This window comes from Phyllostomus discolor, chromosome 6, assembly GCF_004126475.2.
Source record: "Phyllostomus discolor isolate MPI-MPIP mPhyDis1 chromosome 6, mPhyDis1.pri.v3, whole genome shotgun sequence".
Classification (NCBI taxonomy): Eukaryota; Metazoa; Chordata; class Mammalia; order Chiroptera; family Phyllostomidae; genus Phyllostomus; species Phyllostomus discolor.
Window position 1 is genome coordinate 95,216,429 of NC_040908.2, and position 15,597 is coordinate 95,232,025.

General features: G+C 44.4%; 1 protein-coding gene across 1 annotated transcript; it reads left to right on the forward strand.

The window, feature by feature from the left end:
- Positions 1 to 11,922: 11,922 nt before the first annotated feature.
- IZUMO1R (IZUMO1 receptor, JUNO) lies at positions 11,923 to 14,669 on the forward strand. The gene is made up of 4 exons (XM_028517180.2): positions 11,923 to 12,447; positions 13,222 to 13,410; positions 13,869 to 14,004; positions 14,159 to 14,669. Exons 1-4 carry the CDS (start codon positions 12,277 to 12,279, stop codon positions 14,425 to 14,427), a joined length of 765 nt encoding a protein of 254 aa, XP_028372981.2. The 5' UTR covers positions 11,923 to 12,276; the 3' UTR covers positions 14,428 to 14,669.
- The last annotated feature ends 928 nt before the right edge of the window (positions 14,670 to 15,597 follow it).

Sequence of the window (15,597 nt, forward strand, 5' to 3'; positions counted from 1 at the left end):
AAAAAGCAGCAGCAGCAAGCATAGAATGAGTGTATGAGTTTGGGAGACTTTGGAATGATGCAAGAGAGAGTCTGAGAGGAACTGTCACACAGAGAAGATACTGAGTGAGAGGGAAGAGAAAAGAGAAGTTTAATTTTTTTCTGAACATTTTGTTTCATTAAGATGAATAAAATTTAAACTATTTTAGTTAATTTTGGGATGATAGATTTCTGGTGACTCCAAGCCGTGGGGCAATATATCTACAAAAGTGCTAAATCATGAGAAGGAAGATCAGAATTCAGTTCAACATAGATAACATGGTACTGTCATCAATAAATAATTGTTAAATGAAATCTTTCGTCAACAGGAAATAATCTGAGTGCAGATGACATCCATTTCTTCCTCTTCATCTCAAGCTTCCTGATGCCTGAGCTCTAGAGGAAAAAAAGCCTCACTCGCCGGCAGTCTTAGCTCTCTTAGATGCAAGTAACTCCAGCTGGGCCACTTATGCTACCACTTGTCCTTCTCTCACCTGTGGTTGCTTGTGCTCCAAGCTTTACGTAAGGATGCGAACACACTACCATGCAGAGAAAAAGAAAATCAGAGAAAATGGCAGAAATCCAGCTCAAACAAAAGAATTAGGCAGGTCATGGACATGCTACTGGGTCTTGGGAACACACAAAGCCAAGGAACAAAATTTTGTCAGGACCTTTTCCTCCCACCTCACATCGGTGCTTGGCTCTAAACATCAGCTCTACTCTTCCTCGTTGAAAACTAATTTTATCTCCCTGACCGATATGGACTTTTAAATTGGTTTATTCATTTCATTAATTTTAGCTATGGCAGAGAGAGTTACTTGATAGATTTTATCTCATGTCCAAAAACTTAGAGAGAAGGGTCTCATTTGCCCAGCTTCAGGCAGGCCCTATCCCTGTAAACCTAACAATGGTGAAGAGTGGGACCCTAAGGAACAGAGCAGCTCCTCCACATTAAGGGGGTGAATGGAGAAGCAGTCTCCTGAAGAAGGGGATGACCAAACCCAACCCAGAAGCAAGGTGTATATAAGTAGGTAGCGTGACAGCTGTTCATTACAAGGTGAGGACAGAAAGAGAGAAGGACAGGGAAAGAGGGTCTAGGGCTAGTCCACTCCCTTGCTTCATAGACCAAGAAATCAAGGCCCATGGAGGGAGATTAGAAGAGAGGCTTCTGGCTTTTCACTAAGGAAGTATCTATATTAATAAAACAATCAGGTATTAAAGAATTTCATTCATATACTCACCAATAATAACAGCATTCACTGGGGAGGAGAAGATAAGAGGACCATAAGCGTGGGTACAATGTAAACCTTCACTGATTCACATCTGTTATATGAATGGTTCTCTAAACTTGCATGAGCCTAAGAATCACCTGGTAGAGCTTGTTTACAGAATGAAGCTTCCTGGCCCAGCCCCAGGTCTACTGAATCAGAATCTGGGAGTAGAGCCCAGGAACCTTCATTTTAACAACTGTCTGAGGTACCTCTGATGCAGGGGTTTTTATACAAACTCTGGAGAAGCATTGCTCCGAAAGAGCTCTCCTCTCCTGAAAGCTGGCTGACTTCATTTAGCAGCAGAATTTGATAAACAGATACCTTTATGAACAAGAGATGGTGAAATATAATGACGTTCCCAAGAGTGGAAAAATATATTGATAATAAATAGGTAAATAGGCAGGCAAATAAATAAGTAAAAGAAAACCTACAGAAGGACAATTTTTAAAAAAATAAGCAAAAAACATGAAAAATTTACAAGCTAACATAAGAAATAATAAGAGATAATATAATGCTTATTAGGTTCCATGTGCTAGTCTGAGTTCTCATACAATAACTCTTTTAATCTCAAAACACCATTATGAGGAAGGCACTAGAAAAAAACTATTAATTCAATATAAAATATTATTTAAGTTCAATATATCTCCAAAATTATATGAACAAAAGTTTAAAAATGTTAATACTCACTGTTAGGAAGGTTTTGTAATAGTCATTCAAACAATGATGATAGGAGTATAAATTGCTTTAAAATGTGTCAAAAACTTTTAAAGAGTTGACCTGATCATTTCACTTCTAGGAATCCTCAAAATCTAGACAGAAACCTCAATTAAGAAGTGTTTATGGGACTTCTAGTCAAGATGGCAGCACAGGTAAACATGGCTCGCCTCCTCGCAAAACCACATCAAAATCACAACTAAACTATAGAACAACCATCACTCAGAACCATCAGAAACCTAACTGAATGGAAATCTGATAACTATGGAATTAAAGAAAACACATCCATCCAGACTGATGGAGGGGTGGAGATATGGAATGGGCTGGTCCCAAATCCACATGTCGTAGATAAAAATTTCGGAGGGATATCTTTGGAGTACAGACTCTCTACCCCATACTAGGCTCCCCAGCCCAGAGTTCCAGCAACAGGAATATAAGTCTCTATAACTTCTGGGTACAAAAAACAATGGGGGCAGAGTCAATGGAATAAACTTCTGGAGTCCCAAGCAGTTCTTCTTAAAGAACCCATGGCCTGCATATGGACTCACCTACTCAGACTCACTCCCTCTGAGCTCCAGCACCAGGGTAGCATCTTGAAAGGCCCAGTGGCATAGAGGGAGGAACTAAAGTGTCTGGCATTAAGGTAAAAGCTGGGAAACAGCTTTCTCCCAAGTTGAAAGGCAAGCAGTGGCTATTGTCCCTCTACTGAACACTCCCCACACAGAGCCACAGAGTTCACAGGTGGGTACTATGTCTAAGACTCCATCAACTTGGCTAACACTCTTTGTCCCCACCCTGGAGATCCCTGAGACTCCGTCCATCCCAATTTCCAGGTCACACAAGCTGTTAATAGAGACTTTTCCATATGAATAGCTGGTCTTGGCTCATGCTTCACAACTTCTTAAATTCTTTCAAACAAGTACAGCTGGCCTCAGTAAGCCCTGAGCCCCCATACCTCTTGCTAAGTGGTCCCATGCCCAGCACTAGCAGCAGCCAGCCTAGATACACAGCTTGTCTTCACCTGGGAATCTTCAAGCTAAGCACAAGTAGCAACCATCTCAAATTGCTTTATAGCCCAGGCAGGGTGGCCCCAGGCAAAACACAGGTGGGGGCTAACTTTGGCCTGCACCACCCCGGAAACCCCAAGCCTGCACACCCAGTGGACAGGTACAGACCACACTGGAGCACCACTACCCTGCCTCTGCACAGCTGATCCTCCATGAAGTGTGGAAATTGGTGGTCAGTGGTCACAGCCAGTCCTTGCAACTGACTGGCCAGGGTAAATCCATCCCACTGACCTGCATACAGTAGTCAAGGATCAACTACAAGAGGAGGGTATACTCAGCCCACACAAAGATTGTGTCTTGAGTACTCAGCTTGTTTGAGAGGGGAGGCTGTGCCACCAGACCCTATAGGACAACTACTACATTAGGTCATGCTACCAAGATGGGAAGCCATAGCAGCTCTACCTAATATAGAGAAACAAACACAGAGAGGTGGCCAAAATGAGGAGACAAAGAAACATGGCCCAAATAAAAGAACAGATCAAAATTCCAGAAAAAGAACTAAACAAAGGGGAGATATCTATCATATGCAGAGTTCAAAACACTAGTTATAAGGATGCTCAAGGAAATTAGTGAAGACCTCAACAACATAAAAAATGTCAGTCAGAAATGAAGGATACACTAACTTAAATGGAGAACAATTTACAAGGAAACAGTACTAGAGTGGATGAAGTCAAGAATCAAATCAAATGATTTGGAACATATGGAAGCAGAAAAACAACCAATCAAAACAACAAGAAGAAAAAAGAATCCAAAAGAATGGGGATAGTGTAAGCAGCCTCTGGGGCAACGTCAAGTATCCCAATATTTGCATCATAGGAGTGCTGGAAAGAGAAGAGAAAGAGCAAGAAATTGAAAACCTAGTTGAAAAAATAGTGAAAGAAAACCTCCCAACTTTGGTGAAGGAAATAGACATGTAAGTCCCAAACAAGATGAATGAAAAGAGGACCACACCAAAACACATCATAATTAAAATGCCAAAGGTTAAAGATAAATAAAGAGAGAATCTTAAAAGCAGCAAGAGAAAAGCAGTTAGTTACCTACAGGGGAGTTCCCATAAGACTGTCAGCTGATATCTCAAAAGAAACGTTGCTAGAAGGGATTGGCAAGAAATGATCAAAGTCATAAAAAGCAGGGACCTACAGCCAGGACTGTGATACCCAGCAAAGCTATCATTTAGAATCAAAGGGCAGATAAAGAGCTTCCCAGACAATAAAAATCTAAAGGAGTTCATCATCACCAAACTGTTGTTATATGAAATTTTGAAGGGACTTATTTAAGAAAAAAATCAAAACTATGAATCATAAAATGGCAATAGATATCTATCAACAACTGAATCTAAAAAGCAAACTAAGCAAACAAGAAGAACAGAGACAGAATCACAGTTACAGAGAGGGTTTTGATGATTGCCATGTGGGAGGGGTGTGTGGAAGAATGGGTGAAGATGTGGGGAAATTAAGAAGTACAAATAGGTAGTTACAGAATAGCCACGGAGATGTAAAGTACAGTACAGGAAATGGAGTAGCTTATAAACTTATATGGATGAACCATGGACATGAACAAAAGGGTGGGGATTCCCTAAGGGGGTGGGGAGTGCTTGGTGGAGGATAGCAAAGGGGGAAAAATCAGGACAACTATAATAGCTTAATCAATAAAATATAATGTAAAACATGTAAGAATGAAATAAAAGGAAATGCTTATGATCATTTTATTTATAGTAGAAAACTGGAAAGAACTAAATGTTCAGTCGTAAGGAAATAATTGACTAAGTTATTATATATTTATGTTTCAGAATACAATGTACCATTAAAATGACATGGAAAAATACACACTATCAAAAAAGGGTAAAAATAGGGACATGGTCTAAAATGAAGGGCTTTCTCCAAATCTTCCTGTGAACTTCACAGTACATAGTGGTTCATGAAATAAAAGTATCTAAGTTCAAAAAGAGTTTGGAGGACTGGTGTCATCCAAAATAGTCAAGTGGGGAGCTCCAACTCTCCACACTTCCACTGAAGAAAACATGATTAAGCTGTAAAAACTCTCAGATACTGGAATACAATTTTAAAACACAACTATCAGGGGAATACTTAATAAAGAGGCTGCTGAATTTTTATAAGACAATGTGTGAGGTTTAACTCACCCACCTACCATTCCCCATCTTGGCCAGCGGTCATGATGATGGCGCTCCTGCTTCTGATGGTGTAGCCCGCTGGTACCAGGGGGAGCAATTCAGACATTATTACCAAAGAACTGCAGCTGTGCCTTTTTAACTGTCTGGTGGCTTCCTGAGGAACTGGCTGAGTGGCTTGCCTTGTTTTGCCACCCTTGGAATTCTCTTAGTGCTGGAGTGGCCCCCTGGGCAGCATTTGTCAAAAGTATTTAAAGGCATTCTATTACTAACTTCCACCTGGAGCAGGGGATAGAATTAGGACAAGCAGCAGACAGACCAAAAATCCTGAGGAGGAGGCTGACAAGGAAGACATGTAAGGGAATGAAGGCTTTGAAAGGCTCCCAGGTATACCAGAGAATCTGGAGGGTCAGGCACATGGCCAAGTCTGAGGCACATGGCTCAGAAAAGGCCTAAGGTGACCCTACACTTGCATGTCTGGCTGGTCTTTGGGCTCCATGTAACAGGAGGTAAGGGCAAAGACAGAGTTGTAAGCAGTCTGGTACACATTGAAGTGTTTCAGCTCAGAGAGAATCCGCAAGACTGAAAATACTGCGAAATATTTTCCATATGTTTTTTTGGCTACAGGCATTTAAGAAAACATTTCTCAAGTCACTGGCTGACTGCTGAGATGATGGGAGAGAGACACACATGAGCACACATGGTGAGAGAGATAGTCTTTGCCACACCATTCAGAGAAGTCACTAAACAAATGGATGACAGCAGCCCACAGGTAACAGAAAAATCATGGCAGGGGGCAGAATTTCCAGATTCTTCAAGTGATCAATCACATCACAATATTCAAAATGTCAAGTTTTCAACAAAAAGTTATATGCATGCAAAGAATGTATGGTCCATTCACAGTAAAAAGAAAATAGATAGAAATTGTATCTGAGGAAGCTCAGACATTTGACTTACTAGACAAAGGCTTTAAATCAACTGTACTAAATATACTCAAAGAACTAAAGGACACCATGCACAAAGAATTAAAGAAAATAATGTCCCAACAAACAGAGAATATCAATACAAAATCAAAATAAACCAAATAAAAATCCTAGAGCTGAAAAATGCAATAGCATTTGAAGAATAGCATTTGAAGAATAGCAATTTGAAGAATTCTTCATTTGGTGAATAAAATGAAGAATTCACCAGAGAGGTCCAATAGCAGATTTCACAGGCCAAAGAAAGATGGGTCCATTAAAATTATTTGGTCTGAACCAAGCTGACAGGACCTGCAAGACACAATTAAGGTACTAACTTACACGTTAAGAAAATCCCAGAAGCAGAGGAGAGAAACAAAGAGGCAAAACTATTTATATTTCTATATATAAATATATGGAAAAATAATGTTTAAAAAGTCTCAAGTTTAATGAAATACATGAATCTATACATCCAAGAAGTTCCATGAACTCTAAGATAAATTCAAAGAGGTTCACACCAACAAACATTGTAACCAAATTGTCAAGTCAGTCTTGAAAGTGGCATCTACAAGGGATTCTCAATACAACTAATACTTGATTTCTCCTCAGAAACCACAAAGATGATAGGGCAACAGGGTGACAGGTTTAAAATGATTAGAGAGAAAAAAAACCTGTCAACCAAGAATTCCATATCTGACAAAAATATTCTTCAAAAATGAAAGAGACATTTAGACATTCTCAGATAAACAAAAACTGAGGGAATTTATTGCTAGTGGACCTGCCCTACAAGAGATACTACAGGGAGTCTTTTAGAATGGAATTAAAGGATACTAAATAGTAACTTGAAGCCCGACGAATAAATAAAGAACACCAGCAAAGTTAACTATATAGGAAAACATGAAAAATGGTAGTATTAAGTTTTTGGTTTGCACCTCTTCTTTCTTTTCTATATGATTTGAAATGCAAGTTCATAAACAATAATGGTAATTTGATGTTAACAGGCACACAATGTGTAAGTGTGTGATGGGTGACAATAACAACAGGAAGGGGTTGTGGTGCCGTACCGGAGCAGAGTTTCTGTATGCTGTTTAAGTCATATTCATATCAACTCACACTAGATTGTTAGAAATTTAGAATGTTAATTGGAATCCCCAAAATAACCACTAATAAAATAACTAAAAAAATACAAAAAAAGGACAAAGGAATCAAAATGGCACACCAAGAAAAAAATGAATTTAGAGGTTCGCTGGCTTATTCTGCCAAAAGATGTGAGAATTGCCTTTCACTGGAACCTGACATGTATCCTGTGGGCAAAATGAGGCACCTCTGAACAGAAATCCAGCCCACATAAGACTTTTAGTTCTTAAGCAATAACTCATTAAAGGAATGTATTTTGATAAAAAAAGACTTTTAGCAAAAGTGCAATATAAACAAATGCAAAGCATTCTCTAAGTAATATGCATGAACCAGGAGTCTGTGTATTCACAAACCTGTGTATCACATACACATAACACTTGTAAGTATGACCACTCACAAAAACTCTGAAGTTTCCCAGAATTTTACCTGGTATGATTCTTAGTAAAAATGAATCATAAGACAGAATCTTTTTTACCAAGCAAAAAAGAAACAATCACTAGTTCACTTGAGTACCCACTGAGAGTCCACCTACCATGTACCAGGCACTGCAGTGACCGCTGTGAAACTGACAGACCGGCCTCCACTGGACCAGGAGCTTTCGGTCAGCAGGCAGTTCCAGGAGAGTGTGGGCTGTGAGAGCACCAGGAGGGTCACCTAACCTAGACCTGGGCCTCACTGAATGTGGACCACTCCAAAATGAGACCTAAAAAATATGGCGTCAGCTAAAGGAAGGCCCTAAGAGTGCTGAGAACAGGGGATAGGTCCCAGTTGAAAGGGAAAAGAATGTACAAAAGTCTGAAGGAAGAGTCATCCCAGAATGTTAAAAATAATAAAGATACTTCAGGTTAGCTGGAGTTTCAGACCCTGTCTCGTTCTCTCACCAGGAAGGACAGAATTATGGGTACATTTCTGAGGCAGGTGCGAGCCTGTAGGCAGCCATTTATAACGACAGGTGGTAAGTGCAAGATCCCAAGAGAACATTTCACCAATCCTTGGGGAACAAAGAAAGCTTCCCTGAGAAGCCATTCTTTCTTTGAGCTGAGGGATAACTGAGAGTCCCCTGCCACAAAGGGTGAGTGAGCTATGAGCCAAGTAAGAGAGCAGGACAGTATCAGACATCAGGGGAATGAATGCTGGCTGTGTAGATGAGACAAAGAACAGCAGGCTGGGGCAGAAAAATACACAGGGACCAGATTAAACAAGGTCTGTGTGCCATGTTAAGCTTTTGGGATTTATCTGAAGCCTAGAAGGGTCTTAACCATGTTAGTATCATAACCATCTTTGCCTTTTACAAAGGTCATTCTGAAAGAGAAAAATGCTACAGACAAACATTGAACTCTGGTTAATGATATGCATGCTTGAATTATATAGGAGGAAGTATGCTGATGTCTACAATTTCCTTTGAAATACATGAAAAATAAGAAGATTGACGGGTGACTAGAGGGTTGGATGATCGGCTAAAGGTATGATAAAGAGAAAAAGTAAAATAGTAATGGTAAAATCGAAGTGTTGGGTACATGGGAGTCCATTGTAAAATTCTCTCAATTTCCTTATGTTTGAAGTTTTTCATAACAAAATACTGGAAAATTAGATTATTCTGGAAAATTAAATAAAGCTTTGGAAAGGGGCGAGGCAGCCAGTTGGGAGATTGTTGCACTAATTAAGGCAAGAGATGATTATGGTCCAGATAATAGGGGGAGAAATAGGGATACAAGAATGTGAACTCAGTCCTGGCTGGTGTAGCTCAGTGGATTGAGTGTGGGCTGCAAATTAAAGGGTCACCAGTTCAATTCCCAGTTAGGGCACATGCCTAGATTGTGGGCCAGGTTCCCAGTAGGGGTCACTTCAGGCAACCACATATTGATGTTTCTTTCCCTCTCTTTCTCTTTCCCTTCCTCTCTCTCTAAAAATGAATAAATAAAATATTTTAAATAAAGGTAAACTCAAATGGTATTTAGTAAGTTAAATTAACTGCTTTGGTGATGGGATAGATATGGAGTGAAGGAACCAGTGGGGATAAATGATACTCCTATTTCACTACTCTCAGTACAAACCAGTTATGAGCTGAGAATGGATGCTCCATAGATTTAGGGTGAGAGGGACTCATGTGATCCACTAAGAGTTCTGAATCACCATGTCCACTCCAGCTGGCCTCTGACTTCAGATTCTTACAGGGAGATTCCTAGCAATTGTTCTTTGCTTTTTTCTGTCTGATCTCAAAGAGTGGGCTTCAGCTCCGTGGGCGACCTCCTGTGTGGGGGGAGAGTGGGAAAGTCACGTGCTGTGGTCCCAGACCAGGGAGGCTGGCTGCCGCTCCCACTGCCCTGCCTGCCTCCCCTCCCCAGAACGCTCTGGATGCTCCTGTAGCTCTGCTCTTGACAATTTAAGGGCTCTGTTTTGTTTTTTAGAACAAAATTGTTTGGGATCAGCAGCTTTATCCACAGCCAGCCTTGATCTATCCACTTACAGTCAGAAAACAGATTTCTCTGCAAGACTCAGTCACAATAAGGCACAAATGAGTTTTCCTCAAGGGCTGTACACGGACCATCTGGGGAGATATCACCCTGACGACATCTGAGAGGCAATCTCCCCACTCCCTTCCTCCCCAGCACCAGTGCTGGCTATAATTTTAGTTGATTTCCTACAGCCTTGTCCTAGAGAGCATTAGCAAATCCCTCCTCCCCCTCCCCCACGGCATGTGAAGGCCGTTTACCAGAGGATCTGTTTTCCATTTCAGTAATTACCTCTGAGCTTCTTTCTGGAGTCTCGTCTCTGCCATGTCCACAGCCGTCTGAAACTTAATGTTAAACTCCAACTCTCTACCTCGTCAAGCCTTACAGCTTCCTGAGTAGTTGACCTTTAAACAACACAGGTTTGGATTGCCCAGGACCACTTATACTCGGATTTTATTCAATATATACAATCAGCCCTGCCCATTCTGGGTTTTATATCCATGGATTCAACCAACCACGGATCAGAAAGTGTATTTTCACATCCCCAACTGAGATTCCCAAACACACATGGAAAAACCGTTTTCCATTCATGGTTGGTTAAATCTGAGGATGTGAAGGGCTGAATGCAGTTACATTTGGAGGGCATCAAGGTTATATGTGGGTTTTCAACTGGGGGTGTTGCGTCATTTCCTATAACCACCCTACATTGTCCAGGAGTCAACTCTGCCCCCTGCTCGTCTGCTGCCACGTGAATGCTCGTGGGAAGAGTCATGCTGCAGGAAAGCCATTACCTCCTGGTCTCGGACCCTGAAATGGGGACCCCTGACTCCGCGTAAGGCAAGGACATGGGAGCCTGGGCTGGTAACCATCACTGTTCCCAAAGAAAGCCAACACATGCTTCCCAACATACAATCTGATTATGGCATTTCATTTAAACATTTTTTTAAAAAGACATCACTTGAGACCCAGACAGCATCCACTGTTTCTGTCCTGGAGCTCCGCCCTCACCTGGGTCTTATGCAACAGACACAGAGTCACGTTTACCCCAGCTCGGATTCTAGCTCGCCACTGCTCAGCTGAGCTTCAATTTTCCCACAGTTTAAAAGCAGGGGCATTCACTTTAGGGGTGGTTGTAGGAGTAAGCCACACCATATACAACAACATCATGGATAGGCCCTTGGAAACTGACACTTAAGCAAAACAACATCTAATGAAGCCAATTTTACCACAGGCAAATGGACATAAACCGGAGTTAAGTTCCTGCAGCATCTCATCAACGTTATAACAAAACAATGTTGAATAAAAAATTATTTGACAGGACAGTAGCCCCTGAACACTAACTAAGGGAAGCCATTACATGGACTGTGGAGAGACTTTTTAGTTTTGTTTGTTTTGGCTTTGTTCATATATTTAAATTCTTGTGTCCCCAAAGTCCCACTTTATCTCTGCATCTCCGTGCTGCTGGGTCTGCTCTCCAGCAGGAACCTTAGCTCCTGGGGGCTGAGAGAGGTCACTGTCACTGTTACTACCCAGGGGGACCCTCACAGGTAACTGTGCTGAGGGAGGGGCAGGTAGAGCTGTGGAACAGGGCCAGAAAGACAGGCTTCAGAGGAAAAGAGTGTAGGGACGGAAATCATTAAGACTGACTGTGCCAGGCATGATGCCAAGTCATTTTCGTGAACTTTCCCTTTCATTTCTTTTTCCCAACATTTCCATTATAACAGCCCCCTTTACAGACATGGAAACTAACACGTAGAGAGTTTAAATCCTTTCCTCCAAGGCATCCAGCAAGCAAGTAGGAGAGCTCAGGGCGGAACTCAGCAGCTGACTAAAGAGCTCACCCACTGTGAGGTCTCTGTTTCTCTGAGAAAGAAAAATTCTTTCTCCAAAACTCTGGGCTCCAGCCACAGGAGGGCCCCACACTGGGCTGTGATGGATGCTGTTTAACTGGAGACACCTGGGGTTCTGTGTCGGCACCTGGGCCCAGGAGGCGCTGGAGTGGGTAATAAATGGGCATAGAAGTCTCCTCAGCCTCACAAAATCTGGAGGTGTGAGGGAGCGTGTCCTGCTTTGAAAGTAAGTACGAAAAGAACACTAGAAGGGGTAGTACCTTTCTCCTTTCAACCTGACATACCTGGTTCTTTAAAAATACTCTGCTTGAAACTTGTGTTTAACAGAGAGAACAGCCTTAGATTTGGGCCCAGAAAGTGGGGCTGGAGTCTCCGCCACAGATATTTGAGGTTGTAAACTCAGGCTAGTCCAGAGGTTTCCAGTTTCACTGTGATGGGTCCACAGCCAGTTCCTGCACCGTGGGACTGGTTTCTTCCCCCTCTGGGCTTCCATTTCTGCATCTGTTGGGAGTGGGTGTCAGACCTCTAAGTTTACTCACCTGCCCTGACATTTTATGATGCTATGTTAAGCAGAGGTCCTAGGAGCGTCCAGAGCATCGTGACCACTTGAGAGAGTCTCGTAGCTCATACTCAGTCCCTGAGACAGTGGAGAGAACAGAGCAGGGTGCCCTCTCTATCACATGAGCAGGTGGGTCTCCTCTCTGCAGTTGGCCATGGACTGCTGGTGGCAGCTCTCACTAGGGCTGTGCATAGTCACACCCGTCTGGGCTGGGGACAGGCTGCTCAACGTCTGCATGAAGTCCAAGCACCACAAGCAAGAGCCCAGCCCAGAAGACCAGCTCTATGAGGAGGTAAAGAGGCCAGACTGGGTCCGGGGTGGAAGGTGGGCTGCTTTGGCAGATCAGGGAAGGGTCACAAATGCCAAGATGATTTCTGAACCCTCATCAACCCTGACTCATTTGGTTCCTCAGGTTGGAATTTGGGCAAAGCCACTGAGAGAGACATCATGAACATTTGAGACCATAATTGCTGAGTGTTCCAAGTTCCTGTCTCTGAGCTGCCCTGCCACTTGGGGAGCAAGGGCAGGTGGTGATCCCAGAGGTCCATCCTTGGTCCAGCATAGATTCAAACAAACAGAGTCCTGTTCCTCTAGCCTTCTGACCAATAGGCCTGTGGAAACGCAGGGTTTAAGTGACTCCTTCTCGTACTTCTGAAGGCAACTGACAGAAGGGATGTGGGAGGAGGAGCAGAGCTGGCATCTACCTGGCACTCACTGAGCCCTTCTATACTGCACTGCCCTCCCACTCAGCGCAACCCCCCATCCCCCTGGGTCTCATGGGGTTCTCTGCTGCTCCTCAGGAGCTGAGAGCCTAGAAGTCATGTGTCTAAGCGACTATGGCAGCCTGTGGCAGGGAGGTCAGTGTGCAGGTGCCCTTGGGTGTGAATACCGACAAATTGATAGCATTCCTTCTATACAGGGGTGCTGGCCTAAAGGCATTGCACTTGCCCAGGTCTGCCTCTAGAGGACATGTTTTCCTTTTACCCTAGATACTCACCAACCCCTTCCTCTTACCCCTACCCCTACCTGCAGCCCCAATACCTTTTGCTTCTTCCTCCACCTTCAGTGCATCCCCTGGAAGGACAATGCCTGCTGCACAGCCAACACAAGCTGGGAAGCCCACCTGGATGTGTCCCTGCTCTACAACTTCAGCCTCGTTCACTGTGGATTGATGATGCCTGACTGTCAGAAGCACTTCATCCAGGCCGTCTGCTTCTATGAGTGCTCCCCAAACCTGGGGCCTTGGATCCAGCAGGTAGGAAGACTGGGCTGGGCACACAGGAGGCACAACCGTGCCACACCCTGTTACTACAACCTGAGTCTCAGCATATGAGCAGGAACAGAAACTGCTGCCCCCTAGGGACAAGAGCAGAGTCGGGGCGGTTGCTGACATCTACCTGGCACTCACTGAGGGAAAGGGATGAAGAGGAAGCTGCCTCTGGAGAATGGCCCTGGCAGGAGCCAGTCGGTCAGATGAGAACCACAGGAGGAGGGACTATTTGAATCCCATCTTCTGTATGTAGGAACAGAAGCTGTGGAGCCTGGGACAAACTATAATCTCTTAGCCTCATTGTTCTCATTGGTAAAATAATCCTTAGAGACTTTATAAGAGAATATGCCCAGTAGCACCTGGCACAATAGTACCATTGTATCTACTGACAGTCTTCATATTTCGACTGTTTGTTTCTTGTCCCTGGCTATGCATGGACCCAGGTGGCCCCAAGGGGGCAGGGAGAGCGAGTTTTGGGGGCACCACTATGCCGGGAGGACTGTGAGCAGTGGTGGGAGGACTGCCACACATCCTACACTTGCAGATCCAACTGGCACAGCGGCTGGGACTGGAGTCGGGGTGAGTGGTGCTTGACACAGCCCAGTGGGGAGCAGGGCCTGGGGGGTCCCCACCTGGGGGCAGGTGCCAGCCTTCTATGCTACCCCTAAGCAAAGTATGGGGATGTATGGATGAGAGGAGTGAGACAAGTTTTCTGTGTTTTAATCCCCCATAGGGAAGAGCCGCTGTCCGGCAAGGGCCCCCTGCCGTCCTTTTCCGGATTACTTCCCCACCCCGGCTGATTTGTGTGAGAAGATTTGGAGCAACTCCTTCAAGGCGAGCCCTGAGCATAGGAACAGTGGGCTGTGTCTGCAGAAGTGGTTTGAGCCTTCTCAGGGCAACCCCAACGTGGCTGTGGCCCGCCTCTTCGCTAGCCCTGCCCCATCCTGGGAACTCTCCTGTGCTCTCATGGCCTTCTCTCTGCTCCTGTTATTTCTTTCCTGAAAGCTCCATCTTCTCCTGCCTACACTCCTGCACTCCTCCAGCTGTGGGCCAGGCCTGCAGCCTCCTTCCTTGGTCCTGACCTGAAACAGAGCAGCATGGGCTGGGGGACTGATGGGACATGAGGCTGCAGGAGCTGGGGCCTGAGCCTTGCACCGTCAGTTCTAGATCCCCTCCACTGCTCCACTCTGCCTTTCCCTGCCTGGAAGGAGCCAGGGGTGGGGAATGACAAGGCAACTCGCCCAATCCTGTTTTCTCATCTAGTGAGCGTCTACCCTTTCCCAGGCCAAACTGCTGGTGACAGCCCTGGGCTCCCCTCCCTCGATGGGGCCTCCGCTACACCAGCAGTTGAGCTCTCCTCTCTGTGTGACCTACTCTGTCCCAGCTCCGTGGGTGGGAGTCAGGCTGCACAAAGAGCGGGTGGTTTGCCTGCTGCACTGAAGTCTCAGAGTTGGTTGCTCCTTACCTCATAATGATTAACTTATTTGGCGCACACCAGACCCCCTCATTATAACCTTACACTTCTCAGGTGGGAGTACTTTCAATACACCCTATTTTTCAGCAAGCAATACACTGTACAAAAGGCCCAAAACCAGGGTGAGGATGGGGCCGCCCGACCATCGGCTCTATTTCAGACACCAAGATTGAAGCAGTGGCCTCAGCTGCTTTTGGCTTTCCCTCAGCACAGCCCAGAATTGTGGAAACCTGAGTTCTAATCAGCTTTCCCACTTTCTATAGGACTTTTGGCAAGTCATCTAATCTTCATCTAAGACTGTCTTAGCTTCCCTGTCTGCTGAGAGGAGTGAGGTAGTTGGAACCAGAGGATCTTCACTTACAAAAAGGAAATGGAAACAGCCAGTGCCATTGTTTGCTGGCATATAGTGTGTGTGTCTTAGGCAGCACCACGTCCCAAAGACCAAGACGGAAGAGTCGGAACCAAACTAGAGAAAGTGCCCTGAGGCAGCCTTCACATCCCTCTTGTAAGCGGACTGGCAGCTGACCGCCCACTCAGAACCTTCCACAGCCTGAAGCCCAGTAGCTTCCCAGCAGAGGTGGTCCCTTCCATTCAACCTTCTTTGTTCTTTTTGACAAAGAGAAGCTTACTGTTTCTGCACCTGAGTTAGTTGGCTTTTCCAACAATAACCCGTTCTTGCCAGATACCAGCAAGCCCTG

Coding starts and splice junctions, on each gene's coding strand:
- IZUMO1R (XM_028517180.2), top strand. CDS start 12,277: ATGAGCAGGTGGGTCTCCTCTCTGCAGTTGGCCATGGACTGCTGGTGG. Junction 12,448..13,221: donor AAGACCAGCTCTATGAGGAG/GTAAAGAGGCCA, acceptor CTCCACCTTCAG/TGCATCCCCTGGAAGGACAA. Junction 14,005..14,158: donor CGGCTGGGACTGGAGTCGGG/GTGAGTGGTGCT, acceptor AATCCCCCATAG/GGAAGAGCCGCTGTCCGGCA.